The sequence below is a fragment of the Amphiprion ocellaris genome, chromosome 8 (assembly GCF_022539595.1).
Source record: "Amphiprion ocellaris isolate individual 3 ecotype Okinawa chromosome 8, ASM2253959v1, whole genome shotgun sequence".
Classification (NCBI taxonomy): domain Eukaryota; kingdom Metazoa; phylum Chordata; class Actinopteri; family Pomacentridae; genus Amphiprion; species Amphiprion ocellaris.
Window position 1 is genome coordinate 10,958,162 of NC_072773.1, and position 17,769 is coordinate 10,975,930.

The 17,769-nt window shown below is 39.4% G+C and overlaps 1 protein-coding gene across 1 annotated transcript in view; it reads right to left on the reverse strand.

Moving 5' to 3' along the window:
- Positions 1-17,769, reverse strand: part of ajap1 (adherens junctions associated protein 1) — a 57,005-nt gene that overhangs the window by 15,585 nt on the left and 23,651 nt on the right. Inside the window, exon 2 of the mRNA XM_055012874.1 lies at positions 10,104-10,843. Coding sequence (XP_054868849.1) covers positions 10,104-10,843 — 740 coding nt within the window. The remainder of the gene's footprint in view (positions 1-10,103; positions 10,844-17,769) is intronic.

Consider the following 17,769-nt stretch of genomic DNA (forward strand, 5'->3'; position numbering starts at 1 on the left):
TGGTATTTTTTACATGGGAAGACATTTTGATTTGTCATAAAAGCAAAAGCACTGGACTTACATTAATGTTCCATTTAGTAATGTGATGCTGAACCAGCATGCACAATACCAGCACCATGAAATGTACGCAGCCATGAGAAATTCAGCCATTATTAAAGGGTTTTTTTTGTTGCTGTTGGTATTTTTTTTTTTTCTAAATCTGTGCTTTTCTGTCTGTGACAGGTCAAATGTCTTCTTGTAAAAAATGTTATTGCTCAAACATACATCTAGAACATGTTAAGGCAGTACAGTAATATTTCCTGTTATCCTTTCTGAACATGGATAGTATGCACTCTAAATAGCAATTGCTTACTGTTGTTACAGTTATTGTGTATATAGTACACATTAGCAGTGAGTGCACCTCTGTATAGTATCACCTAAATAACTAACGATCAGTACTTAAAAAAAAAACAATGTTGAAAATACAGGCGCCAAATTAGAAACTTAATGCATCTGAAGTGAATACACCTGTAATCACTGAAACAATGTGAAAACAATTAGCTCGATTGCATGAACATCTTTATAAAAATGAGTTGTGAACAGCAGAACTTTCGTAATTTTGGACTTAAAGGTTGTGTCTATCTGTATGTCTGCATCATGGCTCCACATGGAAAAGAATTCTCAGTTTACATGAAAAATCTGAGTGAGTTTTAACAAAAAGAACACACGAAGATTTGTGACCAACTAAAAGTCAGTGGAAACAGTGCAGCAGGACCCAGGAGGAACAGAAGGAGCCACAGTGTGCTGTTTGCAAAATTTAGCTCTAAAAAACAGCGCTTTAGACTCAGCACAGAGTTTTTGTGACAGCTCAGGCAGTGAAAAGGACACTGCATAATATGAACCTCTATGGGCAACCTTACATGAAGTCTTTATTTGTACTAGACATTATTCATGACAGTGTTTCCTTACTTGCACAGTCCCTGCGTTTTTCAGTCTTTAATTTATAACATGATGTTAAGGGTGGGGGTATTGGGGTATTTGGGGCATTTTATTTTTTACCTCTAAAGCACTTTGTGTTACATTGAATTTGCATACAAATTTGCTATATGAATAAAATCTGATTGATTGATTGATCTAAAATGTCACTTTTAAATTTTACATAAGAGCTACTCTATTCAGAAGTGATGCAATTCTTGAGATGTGAAACAAATTTGAATCATTTCACAGTGAGGTGACAATGCAAGAGGTGTAGTCACATCTGCTGTGTACTGTACGATAAGAGGACAGCTGTAACATTTAGCAGCCAAGATATTCCAACCATGGTTTGCAGCCATTCATATCACAGATTTTTACCTTGCTGAATTTTCTATTTGCAGTTCAGATGGTGAATTATGTGACAGCAGGCAGTTTGTCCTTTGAGTAAGACTGCTGTAACAAGGCAATGCTGGACAAATGATGAGGAAAATGACTATTTAATTACTATGCATGTATGTATGAGTTATTATGTGTGTACGCTGGACTGTCTATATGTCAGCCAATCTTTGCAAAGAGCCATTCAGAGCTAATGGTACCAACGCCTACACAGTGTTTGCTTAAAAGCTCTGTAAAAATATGGAAAGATGGCTCATTTGTAAAACAGAGTTACTGCTTATAGAGGTTGACTCACCTCTCTCCCACATACCACAAAGTGCATTTGTTCAGACATATTCAACACAGGCTAATATGCTCTGCGACCCTTCCAAGATTGCCTCTACCACAAGCGGGCACCTAAGCAGGACAGGATGGAAGAGGACTTCCATCAAAGGTTGCCTGCTGATAGTTAGGAATTGCCAATTAATGCTTGTGTCAAAGTGTCAATCGAGGCTGGTTTCCACCGAGTCACCAAGCAATCTGAAACACTTAGTGAAGAAGAGGCTGAGAGAGGCTGAGAGAGGAGCAGGATGGGCAGAGCGAAGAGGAAAGCTGAAGAGGAAGACATCAGAAACAATTACTCTCTATGCATTTCCACTCAATGTCAAAGGCATTGCTGCATATTTCAGTCAAGCTGATGTTTGCTTGTTGCTGTTAAAATGTCCCAAAAAGTGGCAGCCAAAGCATATTGCTTCAATGATGGCTTCCCTTAAAGGAAGATACACTCATCTTGTATGCCTGTCTGTATCAGAATAAGCGGGGGCTGCTCCAGAGCTCGTCCTACAGCACACAAATGAAAATGACTGCAATTTTCAGGTGGGTGTAAAGTGGCAACACTACTCAGAGCAGCTTCAAACAACCATCCTGATATCTGTGTACTGTCATGTTGGTGACAGAAGCTTTTTTTTTTTATATACCAGACAGAAGCCTACCTGATTTGTTTAGGAATGTGAATGCGCTCTGAAAAGAACTGTGCACCTGCAACGTTTCAGTGGAGTCCAACTCCTGTAAATAAGCGCTGAGAATGTAAACAAAACTAAAAAAAAAAAACAAAACTCTAATTATATTGTAGAGGCGTCATATTAAAATTCTGCTTTAGTCCGTTTGATTGACAGAACAATCTCTTGTATCCAAAATAGTGTCTCAGTCAACATCTGTGCTAGTCTTCCTTAAGGCAGATGTGTCAAGCCATGAAGAAAGAGCTGGAGAAACAGAAAGTAAAACAGCATCTGCTCCTTCTAGCCTCTTCATCTCCTCTTGGCTGGGTTTTCTGTAAATCAGGGACAGGGGGTTTGACTGCACGCCTGTCACCAGGAATCAGCATTTAAGTCCAGATTTAACACTTGAGAAAAGGAGATTCATTTTTACTCACTTTACTGAGAGTCAATACAGAGAGTAACAGCAATTTTATTGGATCGCCATGGTAACTGTGGGGAAAAGTAGTTTCTCTCTGTCTCTATGTGTGTTTCTCACTGTTGAAGAGACAGTATTGTACGCCTCTACAGGTCCACCACAGGTCAAAATGCTGCATTGCAATGTGCACTGAGCTAGCTTCTTTAAAAATAGATTCCCGAGACACTTAACATACATTTTAAATGTGCTCACTTTGCACTGCAGTGGATGTAGACTTATTTATTTACTCCATTCATTTAACCCTCCACCCCCTTCACTAACTTGATAACATGATGTGAATCGTTGACAGACAGATCTATTTATTCTAAATACCTGCTGATTTTAACACTGAATGACATGTTGTATTTCAAACATTCTTTGCATACGTGTGTTTCAGGAAAGCACAATACAGATGTGTAAAGCTCTTTATCTTTCAGTAACACCTGGTACTTTCTGCCTACTCTACACGGATATGTAATATTTAACCTCACAACCCTCAGACTGTCTAACAAGGCCCAAGTTATCATTGGTGGCTTTGCTGACTGGAGTTTTAATCATCTCACAGTCATAATGGAGCTGACAGCTCCATCTGTGTAGAGTAGAGGGGGGTTGAAGTTACTAGCAGCACAAACACCAGCAACAATCAGTGAGCATCTGGAAGTAGTGCAGCTATAACACCCCCACCCACCTCCTCCCCTTCCTCCTCCTCGCTCACCTCCATGCTGACCAGAGTGCTATGAGAGCTGGATCAACAGGAGCCATCCACTAAGAGCAGCATCATCCACATAGACACCTATCCAAATTAACTGAGATATGCAAGATGTCATGTATTTTTACTCCACCAAGGAACGCGGCGGAGTTATGTGACAGTCTGTCTGTTTGTCTGTCTCTCTGTCTGTCCGTCTGTCTGTCTGTTGGCAACATTACTCAAAAATGGATTAACGTATTTGGATGAAATTTTCAGGGAAGGTCAGAAATGACACAAGGACCAAATGATAAGATTTTGGCAGTGATGCGGCTTATAGTCTGGATCCATGGATTTGTTAAAGATTTCTGTATCACTGTGAGATACTGGATATCAGAAATAATACAAAGAACAATTGATTAAATTGTGGCGGTGTTTCTGAGTCCCATCAATTCCCACTGCCCGCCACATATTTATGTCACACGATACGGTATCTGTACATAATGCACACATGCATAACACACACCTGTGCTCAGCGCAAAGTCATTTTGTTTGCAGGTACATCTATATTAAATTGCCACATTCTATGTTGCTGATCATCAATAACTAAAAAATACACAAATGCTGCATTTCTTAAAAAACTAATGCTGTATTTTTGACAATGCCATATAGGGGAACGAATAACCTTGGTGGAGTACTGTGCTCTCTGAGTGCTTTTGTAATTAAAATAATGTATCATCAGTGCATACTGGTGACACATTATTTCAGCAATTTTTCACCAAGCCAGCATTGTGTGTTGCTATTCCCCACTATTGCCAGTGGCCTGCAGTGCCTAATTACAGAATTACTGTCACCTGAGGTTGTGCGTCATTAAATTTTAATGGATGTGATGACAGATGACATAAGTGAAAATACTGCCAACAACTAAAATTAGACAGAAAGGAGACTATGCAATTTGCTGAAGGCCTTTTAAATGATTAAGTGGGACAATAATTTCTTCATCCTGGTGTGTACTTGTTTAATTTTCACCAATTACAAAAAATGTTGTCACTTTTGTCGTCCTGCACTATCCATGCCAGCAGTGAGTGGGAGTTAAGACACATAGCCTACAGTCAACAAGTGCAATTCAGACAAGCTGTGGCAAGCTGTCATGTCCTTTCCCTGTGTCACTACGTAACTGGTTTCCAACCCATCCAAAATGGTTGGCAAAATGTCACAGTGCTAGAAAAATTACTTAAACAAGCATGGAAATCATCTAATCTTATGGTGAGCATAAAGTCTATGGTTCCCTTCTTCATACATTTACAAGGAGTGAGTGTCTGGCCAGGATGCAATCCCTCACAACACAGGTAAAAACACACAATTCAATAAGGAAAGTCACACTGGTATGATACTGCCTACTGGTCCAAAGTGTGTGTGTATTTAATGCCGAGTGGGAACATCTGACTCAGCGTGCAGAGACATTTAATTTTAGGCAATAGAAAACTTTAACAGTTTTTCCTGTGTGCTCTGAAGCTTACTTTTCTAAGTTTATTTTCTATCCTCTTGTGAAACAGACGGAACAGGCAGCCTAAGATTCATCATCACTTTATTAATGATTATACCTGCCCACAATCAGGCTCTAAACTGGGTGATTTCAGCTACAGTCGAGAGTATCTACAGTACTTCTATGTAGAGAAGGCTTTTTGGAGTTTCCCGGACTCCTCTGCTTCTTTATACTGAGAGCCACTTGTGTGGCAGTGATGTCAGTTCTGACAGTGTGAGAAATGTCATGATGCACACATGCCATATGGGGCTGAGACAAAGTACTAGTACACTCATGTCTTACATTTGTGCTGGATGCCTACAGTATTCATGAGTCATAGTGAATTAGTCCATGCAGCCTATTTAATGCACGACTGCACAGATCTATTGTAATACATTTACTTACATTTACTGGTGGCCTAAATGGCATTGGTATGTTGTCACACTGTCTGACCTGCAGAACTAAAGCATTTGTGTGAAATGATAAGTATATGGAAGTAAATTTTAGTCTGAAAATGAATGCTACTCAATTGCACAGTATAGGAAAACACAAACAGGTCATATCCAGTCCTATTTGCAGGAAGTAAAAACAGACAACACAAGCAGAGATAGACTGATAATGTGACGTGCATTTTAAATCATTCTGGACATTTTACAGATGCAACAGTTCTACCAATCAAATCAATAAACACTTAATCCATAATAAAGGATGTTACGAGCCATTCTATTCCATTCCATTAGTGCTTTGAGATTGTAATTAGTTGTGAGTGCTGTGGATGTCAGGGTGGCTGGGTTTGTTTCTCCCAGAGGTTTACTGTGAGCTGAGGTGTTTCTGTGCTAGACTCTGGATGAGAGCACCACCGAAAAGGGTGTGAAAAACAGACCAGCTTACATGTGTACTGAAACTCTCATTACTAGGAAAATTCAAACAGTGCATTATTACATCAGTGATTAAAAATTAAAATGATTTGGCGATAAACATGCAAAGCTGTATCAAGCTTCATAACAGTGCAGCTGATAGTGTCTCAGGTACTTTTCTCCTCACTATGCAAGTAGATCACTTGGGCTTTGTGGAGTCACAAGTTTTCAAAACAAACCGAAAACATGCAACATACAGCTCCATACAGTACCTGAATGCCAAATGCACACAATACATATCTCAACATTTGTCACTTTAAGCCTTTGCAGAAAGCAAACATACATAATGCATACACAGTCTTGGCACCAGTGATGTGTTTTTCAGAGTGATGTATCTCAATTATCATGATACTGCGTGCATCTGCACATGCCTAACTCATGCCTAACTCAGTTGGATTGAAGTTGGCACATCTCTGTTTAAATATGTTTAGACATGAACCAGACTCATATTTGCATACTGCAAAAACCTTCAGCAAATGATGAGCAGTGCTAAAACAGCCTTTTGTTCTAAGCAATGACATATCAAATGCTGTTGTTAGCTATATCATCTGCCTGTCATCTGCTTGTTCACATCCAAAATATGCTTGTAGAGAAGGAGTTTAGAACAAAATTTAAATATGCCACTCTTTAAAATATTATTTCCTTTTGACCAAATTGCTCTGCCAAGGTAGTTGTGATAATGATGATGATGATGATGCGTTGGTTTGTCTGTCTGTTGGCAACTTTACTCAAAAACGGACTAATGGATGGATGAGATTTTCAGGGAAGGTCAGAAATGACACAAGGACCAAGTGACTAGATGTTGGCAGCTATGCGGCTTATAGTCTGGATCCACGGAATTGTTAAAGATTTTTGTAGCATTGCAAGATAGCGGCATGGCGTCACTGTAACTATGACAGCAAGTGAACTTTAGCTGCCTGCTGATGATCACATGATTGCGATCCTACTACAAACCGACCACTGCGGACTTATCGGGACTCATCAGTCAGAAATGATACAAGGAATGGGCAGCCTTGGCGGAGTAAGGTGCTCTCTGAGTGCTTTTCTAGTTTACTCTTTGCCATCTCATGTTTTTTCAGATGGGTCAGATACAGGAGCTAACCAATGACAAAAAAGCTACTGCAATCACAGAATGTTCCTGACAAACTTTTGACATAGCTGTCTCAAATTAAGTGTTCACCCTATTTCATAAATGATTTCATTGAGTACAATGTTTTTCTAACTTAAAAGCCAATTAGATCTCAGTTATAATTAATCTGTATTATCCTTTCGGGGCTTTAGTTAAATAACGTAAAATCTGCATATGACAAGGATTCTACATTACGTGCTATGTATGAGTTGTCTACAGTATGTATGTGTATTTATTCAGTTGTTATCAAAATCAATTTTCTCCTTTACCCCCGAGAGACAAAGATGTTTGGATTTACTGAACACATGCTGTAATAATCACAAGACTGAAGCAGAAATCTCACTTATTTAAATTGAGCTCTGATTACCACCTTACTCTGATTAAGACAACCAGTTGTGGGTGTTTATATGAGCTTTCCCCAAAAGTAAGTTTGCTTTAATCAGACAAAGACAGAATATAATGTATCCATAAACATCCTCAGAGAAAAACACATGAGAATAAGAGACAAAGATACAGTGAAGCCCCCCTCCTTCTGCAATAGTTTAATTTCAGCAGCAGTGCAGCGCTGTGCTGTCAGTGTGGTAATTAAATCTTGCCTTGGGGCTAGAATGAGGGAGACATGGGTTCATGTGTTGTGAGGGCAAAGGAACGTTTTCTAAAGCAGTTATGCCGCCAAGCTTTGCCTTGAAAAGTGATTCCATTCATCTGCTCTGATGAGACAGTCTGTTTGGTGATACAATGTGCACTCATTCGGAAAAATTCAGAGTTTCTTTCCTTATCAGCTTCCAGTTAGTAATGGTGACTGATTTCCTTCAGGACACAATATCAAGGCATCAGTTCAAACACAGGTGGTCTCACAGTCACCTCCCAATGAAGAGAAAATGACAAGATCACAGCAACGCTGACAAGACAATTACATACCGTCATTTCACTTCACTCTCGCTATAAGCAGTTCAGTCACAATAGTACAACATATATTTGTGCCACTAACATTATAACCTACTTTTACAGGGATGTTTGTTCCAGCATGACAGTTGAAGCTCTGTTTTTTAATATGAACAGTACTGAGGGGCAACAGTAATATCAGTTATGAGATCCAGGTTTACTTGTGATCCCATTTCATGACCTCTTGTATTTTCTGCTTATTACCTGAATATTGCAAATATTGCACCACATTTCACAATACTTTCACATTCCCCTGAGCGTTAACACAGTTTTTATAGTGACACAGTAACAGGTAACAAAGGACTTTTGATCACCCTTACCTTTTGGTGACTAATTTTACGATAGTGTTATTATTGTACCAAATGGGAAAACGTCAATTAAAATAGCGCTTGTTCACAAGTTGTTAAACATGCCTTGTGTTTTAGTAGTTGCATGGGCCATTTAAAAAGCCTCGTTCCTGATAGACTTAATGAAACATTAAATCTAATATGCCTGGCAGAGAGGATTGTGTGTCCACAGAGTACTGAGAGGCTGCCCATAAAAGTCACATATGGCACTGTACAGTATTTCAGACAAAAGGAGTACAATATGGTCAAGTACATAGGCAGTGAATCAGAGGCAAATTCCATAAGCTGCAATATTGTATTCATGAAAAGTAAACCATTCAGCATGAAGTTAAATGGTGAAACAATTTGTATTTCAATATCTTTACAGAAAGGGAGGAGACAACTTCAAATTACTAAAGGACAACTTTACTCCTTTTTTACTTGCCATTTCTGGGCATTGTTGGAAAATCCAGTCACTGGAGGCAGGAAAGAGTTTTCCAGCTGATGGAAGAAGACTGTTTTCAAGAGTAGCACAGTACATGGCCTGGTTCATTCACCCATCACAAAATTGCATTTGCCCTGTTCCACCCATACTGAAACAACCCCAGATCGTCACTGATCCACCCCCATGTTTTACTGCAGGGGTAAAAAAAAGTCTGGTTCATAGGCTTCTCCAGACTTCCTCCTAACCAGTAGGTTGGCTGGAGTGGGCATCAACTGAAAATTGGATTCATCACTGAAAAGAACCTTAGCCCAAGCGTCAACAGTCCAATCCTTGTGATCCCCAGCAAAAGGCTTTCCTCTGACTTTCGTTGATGAAGGGCTTCTTCTGTGCTCTGTGTGACTTCAGACCAGCTTCAGGAAGTCAGTTTCCAACTGTCCTTGCTGAACAAGTCACATTTCTCGACAGTGCCCACTCATTTTTAAGCCACAACCAGCTAGCAATTTGGTAGTACTATGTTATGCTTGTTTTTTCTTGGTGTAACAAACGACTGTCTTGAGATCTTCAGTTTTATTTTTTCGCTACCTGTCTCTCACTCATGCCCATTTCCAGCAGTGCCGAGATGGCTGCCTTTGTGCCTTCACATAATTCTTTTGTTTTTGGCATTATGTGAGAGCTGACAACTTCTGAGTTGTCAGCTCAGAAACCACTCTAGGCCTTTATATGTGCAGTGATGCTTATGACATGAAATGGCTTCTTATATATCCTGGGAATACAATTAAGCTTAAGCATGTCAAATAGGACATGAAATATTATGTAATCAGCAGCATTTTTTGTCATGTTCATTGTATTCTTCAGGGATTATACCTTTAGTGGTACCAGACATTAAAATGAAGAAGACATTGATGAAAACAAGGATGGTCTAATTTTTTCCTTTACTATATATATATATGTATATATATATATATATATATATATATATATATATATATATATATATATATAGCAAGAGGATAAAATTTTGCTGTTTTTTTCTATACTTGGGTCTTACAGGGTTACACACTTACTGACATTTCAAAAGACATTCATTCAAATTTTACAAACCTATTCATCATATCATTCTTAATTGTTTCTAGATGTGATTTAATTAATTTGTCAATAGTCTATGCTTAAAGGTTGAACAAGGGAGAACGACTGTAAAGACAACATGCACAAGAAAACATAACGCACAGGGCTAGACATTGTTGACTTTGAAGGAACATTTTTCACATGGGCTGTGTGACTGAAAGAAAAAACATGCAATAAAGGATTCTCGCTAAATGATAAGCTGTTCATGCGTTTCAGATGTCTTACCTGGTGTGTCCCTATATGGCTTTGTTGGTTTGACAGTCTCCGTGTGGCTGATAGTGGGCTTGGTGGTGCTCTTGGACTCTGGGGTGGTCACCACAGTTAACGGCCTTTGGGAGAGCCTGGTTGTAGTGCTAGTGGTTGCGACCACTGTGGTAACTGAGGCCCTGGTGGACAGTGTTACATTGGGCTCTGGTTTGCCATCATCATCTATGCTATCTGTCCCTGTGGGTCCCCAGTCAATAAATCCAGCCACCGTGGTAGTCCGGCCCTCCTGAGACTTGTCGTAGCTGTCCCATTTGAGCTGCCTTCTGGCTCTAATTAACGACTTCCCACTTGATAAAGCCGCTGGAGCTTCTGCTATTACAGCCAAAGGATCACCTGTCTCTATTCGAGAATACCTCAACCGGCACTCCTTACATGCTGCTTGTCCTTTATGTGCTGGTTTTCGATGCTTTTGACCTTTGACTTTTGGCCCTATCCCTGCCCTGTTGTCTTGGAGGGGAGGGACAGGGTTGAGGAGGCGACGGGCCAACGGGCTCACTGTTCTCCATTGAAGCTTGTTGGGCATATCCCAGAGGGGCTGCAAGCGAGGTCGTGAGCGAGGCACCGATTTAGGTGTGAGTTTGATCCCCAGACCCTGACTGAGGGGACTGCAAACAGAGAAGTCCAGGGTGAGGTGAGTCATCGCCAACAGGATCCACACCCGGTGCCCCACACAGCTGCCTGGCCTCAAAGCAGACGGACTGCAGAGAAAACAGAGTAAATGATAGAAACAGTTTTAGATTCTATTATGAAACATCCAAAACATGTAAATCAGGTTTCCTCTTTCTCCCACCTTCAAATTATTGGACCATTCGAAAGATTTGTGTGTATGTTCATCCTCTACTTGCATACTTAGCAAAATTATACTCCACAACTTTGTACACACCAGCTCAATTAAGCTTTGATAATAATTAGCTTCACAAAGCACCTCTTGAATTACAGTATAAAGGTCAACTACAAAGTAAATGTTGTAGAACATGAGAAAGATTATGGATTTGCACCCTTTGTTCTCAACTGTCAAAATCAGTTAGAACTTATCCTTGATGCTACAGATTCATATCAGTCCAGGGATGATTACACCAACACACAAGGTCAGACCTGGTTTAGCTCATCATCATATTCTGCATTATCTCCTGCAGACACAAAGTCATCTGATTCCCAAAGGGCAATTTGATTATGCAGAGCAATGATCAGGGAGGTAACGTGCAATACCAGCAGAAGATGGCATGGCAAGTATATCAGCGGAACCTTCACCTATATGGCTTTTGCATTAATTAATCCAGTACCGACAGATGTCATGAAATGTTGTTTGTTCCTGAATGAACCTCCATTCTGCTCTTCTACATGGCAAGGTGATAGATAGGCTGGCTGTTCAGGCTAGGACCCCGCACTAGACTGATTTTACAGACAACCTTCAGTGGCCCCTGGGACAAAGCTACACATTGATTCCTAAGGGAGAAACCTCATTATAGGCTATCTTTCATCTCTGCTGTCCTTGGCCAATTTAAGCCCACACACAGGACTAATTTTGGAGCACATAGGTGATGATAGATGGGAAAGTGTGAATGGGTTCATCGACTGTCACAGGCAACACAAATACATCTGTCAATCATATAATGGTCATGTTGTGTTTTTACAAATCTCCATAACTGTCATCGAGCTAAACTGTGGGGACATTTGAGTGAGTTGTGGATAATTTTAGGATTGCTCTGACCATAAAAGATTGTTCACACATGCAAATCTACATTACTGTGCTTAGAAAATGCAAACGTTCTGCAAAGTGGACAAAGAGAATTGAGACTGCACTAAGCCCTAACGAAGTGATCTGTACTTAACCAGAACATTTCCCCAGAAACTCAATCTACATTTCGAAAAGGCCGTACGACATACTTTCTGAAAATGTGTGACCTCCGGCATGCCCTCTTTCCCTGTGGTTGCTTCTGCTGTTGCTCTTTGCTAACGCAGGATACAAATTTTGGATCTGATATATAAACAAGGACAAAGGTGATACTGTGTGGCTAAATATACATTCAGAAGTAACACGGTATACAGTACAACAACAAGAGTATTTTAAACATTCATAATTTTTGTGATATAGACACTAACACTGGCCATGGAGAGAAAAAAACATGTTTTAATTCTCCTCCACACCTGTCATTTGAGGTGTGAGGGTCCAGCAAGCCTCTCACTGAAAGATAATTTAGAATGGCATTTTAATTGAACTATAAATGGTGACTGATGTGGTCATGAAAGACCTGTGACAAGGTCAGTGCATTATTGACAGTTAAAAATAGGTGTAATGATTTGTCTTCGGAGTGCTTCAGCCCTGACCTTAGACTGAAATGTTGACTTTTGTCCGATCGGCACACTTGAGGTGGCTTGTTTCTGCCTCTACAGGACAAATGAATCTAATCTGATGGGGAAAGTGTTTGTTTTTACTTTACAGGAAAAACAGAGCTGCAAATGCATAATAACCATGTTTGTTAAACATCTTAATTTTAACACTGCATCTCAAACATGGCTGCAACAATGTAGAACTGTTCAGAGGCGAAAGCAGCCTGAGGGCACATAAAGCAACGCAGGTGATGTCAATGATTTCAGATAGCCAAGTCAGCTTTAATATTTATAAAATATGGCTGAGTTTTTCTTTGTTATCAGTGGTAGACAGGTGAATGAAGACCGTAGATCATAGACACAAATAAAAGTGGGTACAGGTTTTCTAGAAAATTGGTGGATTTTTCCCTAAAGAAACAGATAAGTAAACAGCTGCATACAATACAGCAGGTGCTCTCATTCTCAGGCAGTTTTCCAGAAAACTGTTTCTTGAATAGAGGAACACTGATGCTAAATGATAGCAAATAATAATGTGAATCTTTGTATTTTAGCTCATAGTAAGTAGTGCTATAAATAGTTATAGGGCAGCTTTCTAAGCTCACCAGAATAAATCCTAGTAGTAATACTACACATATACTACTACAAAATACTGTTCTCCATCACAAGTCACTCCATCATTCCATCACTCTTCTGTCTTCCTATTTTACTGCACATATTATACATGGACACACTGCACATACAAAAAACACTGATAAAGAATTGTTAAATTATTGCTAATGCTATTGTAAAATTATTTTTTAAAATAAACCAGCTCAGAGCAGGAATAATTTCTTTAAATTCAGCAACATGGTATCACAGATTTTTACTATTTTATACACATAGTTTGTTCATAGCAAAGTACCATGGTAATTGGAATATATAGAACTGATGCATTTTCAGCAACAACAGCGCATGCTCCAAACAAATTGGCTTGCAAGTGATATTTTTTAAATACTGTAGTTTCATAATTTAAGAACTACTAATACACTCTGGCATCCCACATAGTGAAAATCTAATACTGAAGTATACTACACAGATGGCAGAATAAGTGCAGTATTCACAGCGTCAACATACCAGATTGCTTTCTGGTGGGATTGCATGTCTGGTGTCCTATTTTATAAGCACATGCTCCATCATACTGCCATTACTACCTTAGGAAAATAGGTAAGCCCTTACATTATGGCAAGAAATCCCTTTAGTGGCGCTTGTGACATCTCCTGATTCAGAGCTTGTACTGCCCTTGCCTCACATATTTATTACAACAATGCATTGTGACTGTACATGCAGTCCCTGTGGATCATACAAGCAGATGTTTTTATTTTATTTTATTTTTATTTTTATTTACAGAAAAAACACTCTTAGCTATAAAAGTGAAAAACCTGTATGTTGGTGAAGGAGGACCCTATGCACATGCTTATTGGATGACTGGGAAAAGCTCACGTTAACTGTAAGTTGCTTTCTATGCATAATCTGGGCACTATTCAGTGACCCTGCAGGCAACTTTCAAGTCCTAGATCTCAGTATGCTAAGCCCATTCAAGAGCCCAATATACAGGGAATTGCTCTGTGAAGTTATGGATAATTAGCGTGCCCATTGGCCTGAAGGACTCAGGTTTGAAGGTCAACTAAAGACTTGCTGGAATGACGATTTTAACCAGGACTTGATGGACAGCACATGAAAGAGGCACTTTGGGCTTCTGCTCAGAGCCACATCGGGCAAAACGAAATCTCTGTGCATAGCACGTACACACATTCCTGGAGTCTCTACATCAAAACACACACACATTAAGCGCAATATGTTTGGGCTTTTTTGTAAGTTATATCCCTCACTGATTCTTGTACCTGCTGATCTAGCCATCATAATGTCTGCCATATGTCCAGTGATATCAGATATTCAGCAGAGCTGTGAAGAACACTTGGGTAAATGTATTCATGTGCGTCAGTGTGACACCAGCTTCTGCTTCTGTCCTTCATCAAACTCCAGCAATGTAGAATGTTGACAGAAGCCAGTGATGTAACAATATATGTAAGATATTTCAGAGTAATATATTTGGATTATGCTTCTCAGCCCAAATATGAAAAAACGCTAGAGGAAGGTTCACCAAGCTTGACTTCTCTCTCTCCTCTGTGCCAGTTTAAGCTGTACTATATTCAGTAAATCTACTTCCAACTTATTCTGCATCTTCTTACAAATGCCACTGTCAGGGGGGTTAGGATTAGTCCTTGACAGGCCTTCCATATTAAACACATGATCTTCATGCTCATAAACCAGTCTGTAGCACATAATCAGGGTTTCCTATTTTATCAAAATATCAGTGTAATGTTAGTCAGTCTCTCTCAATCCCAGATAAATTGCATTTTAGTCATGAATTTAAAATACTGCAAAAATGGCATACAAATAGGACGGACTTGAACATGAAAAAAATTCAAAAATAAAGTTTAAAGCTATAGTAAAGCTGAAGTTACAGCACAGAGTGTCTGCCTCACTAATACTGGAACCAAAACTGGACATTTTTCTGATTTCCTGATGCTCTCTTCTTCCAAAGCCATGCCGCACTGCTGTGCAAACAGAAAAACATTAGACTGAGTAATCCATTGCACACAGTACTTAATACCATTTACCTAGCCTTGAAACTGGAAACCTCACATAACCAACATAATACCATCAAAAGACCAAAATGAATGAAGAGTATCCTTTGAAGTCTGTGAAAAAGATTCACAGCATAATCCTGAATCAAATGCTTGAGCAAAGGGTGAGAGCGGTTAATAAAAAAGGTCATTCATACAGACTGTTATGCCTTGAAGATACAGGTTGCTTTGCATAAGAGGATGTTGTCTACGTCGCACATGTCAGGTTGTTGACATGTGAAGTGGTCTACAGTGGTTTGCACTCCTGTGTGATTTCTGGGTTTCATTTTGGTATTGTTTGTCACTCTTTCATAATGTGTGAATTCAGCCAGAGCAGTGTTTGATGTTTCGTAATGTTAGCACACAATGACTACAGAACTAGATAATGTGCTTCACTTTTATACATATGTAGCCTTAGCTGAAGCGTTTCACATGGAGATGCTGAAGCTGATTTTTATGTGCATCAGTGACAGCAAAATTGTGGGTCTATATGAAATAATTTAGTGGGTGTCAGATTTGACATGGTGCGATCAAACTCTTCTCCCAACACTGACACTCTTCATGATGAATACTGAAAATGCTTGAAAGTGCACGATTTAGTTTTGGATGAAAATGAGTCCGGGTCAAGAGATCCCTGCTGCTTTGAAAATGATGACCTAAACCATATTCATCTTTGTAATCAGCTTACAGTCAACCCCATGGACACGACAGTTTAACAACTGGGCCCGAGAAAATGCTTAATATATATCCTAAACTGCAGTCTCTGGGATTGGGTAATTGCATAATTTTGCACTGCAATTTTGAGTTGAAATTGTCCAGCATTATAGATAACACAGATAACTGTAAATGTAATTTAGAGTTGAAACCAACAACTACCAACAATTATTTTAATTATAGATTAGTTTGTTTGATTACTTTCTCAATTAATTCAGGGTTCTATAAAATGGGTATTACAGCAGACCAAAGTAACAACTTCTAATTCCTTTGCTGTCCAAGCAGTTGTTCAAAAATCAAAAGATGTTAAGTTTACTGACACATAAGACATTTTTTTTTCTGTCAACTGGCTAATCAGTTTATTGAGCCAACATCACAGTGATAATATGATTTAATGCTCAGCAAGCCGTTTTTTTCAGTGTAATGTTATCACACATATTTTCTAGCTTTTACAAATATTCTTATTGTATTGTGGTTAAAACCACAAGGAATGCAATAAAACATTAGTTTTCTGTATTAAATATAGATCAAATATGCATGAGCTCAGTGTAAGATCTAACCAAACAGCACATGATGGTTATTGGGCCAGTTACTACCACCATTTTATCTCAGTGAACAGAACTCATCACACCCTTAAGGCTTGCAACATGTCAAGCATCTTGAAAAAGGCGAGCAATGCCCAGTGCCTGATGATTGTGCTCTTCCCCAAGAAAAGATCAAAGTGGTTGAGTGCTGTGTAGGCTATTATGCACCGCAATTCTGCAAACCATGTGCCAGTGGGACACGGATAAGCAAAGAAACAAAGGGCAGGATACAGTCTTGGTGAATGAGGCCAACTTTAAAAGATCTTCTGAAGCCTTTTTAGAATGCTTCTCAGAGCCTTGATGTTTTAGTAATCATAGGAAGTCGAGCTTGACAAAAAGTGGCAAAACAGTTAAGAATACATTAAAGTACCGCTACACACAGTGACTATATTTTTAAAAAAGTCTAAATTTAGAGCCAAATACCTTCCTTATATTGTCTATAAATTATAGTCATGAAAGTATAAGGGCCTACTGGAGGATTACCTGACTCTTTGAACTCATCATTGGCACTATGTTAGACCTAGTAAAATGAAACTATTATCTCTGCAGCTAATCAGATATTGCACAAAATTATTGTCTCTGGGTCTCTGGCCCACTTCTTGTGTCATCATTGCACAGTGATTACTTGTGTGAAATAGGCCTTAATTGTAGCTTATTGGGAGTTTGCAGAAGTGAGTCCTCAGCAGATGGACTTCACACCTGAGGGAGGTGAAAAAGGTATGCCTTCTTCAATCCCTTCAACCTGTGTCCCCGGGCTGCCATCAATAGAAATTTTATCAGCATGGTCCCGACAGCCCTGCCACTGAGTACACATCATTTTCTGGCCGACACAGCCACTGAACGATGCCTTGTTGAAGGTGACTCCGCCTCTGCTGAAAAGCTGGGTGTGATGGCAGACACTATCTGCCAAGCAGGATTTAGACTGAATCAGTGATTTTTTTTTTTTTTTTTAACCTCTCAGTGGGGTTTTTCCTGCTCCAGGAAAGGTGCTGCTATTCAACCTTGTGTTAACAATTTCAGAGTGCAAAAAATAACCAATGTTTTTATTCAGGGTAGCACTAGCATTTGATAAAGTATTTACACGCTGAACCATGGTATCCATGTTTCCCACGCACTTCTAAAAACAGCTCTTGGAGAAAAAAGAGATCCACTGGGGAAAAGGTTCACCAGCTACAGTTCACTAAGTTTCAAGCTGCAGTGGGTGGTTTTCTCTGGTGTGTCCAAACAGGCATAGCAAGAGGTTAAAATGAGACTTTGTGAACATATACTTCAGGACTGCATCTCAACAACATACTTTTTTCATTGACATTCTCTTTTTGACACCTGTTG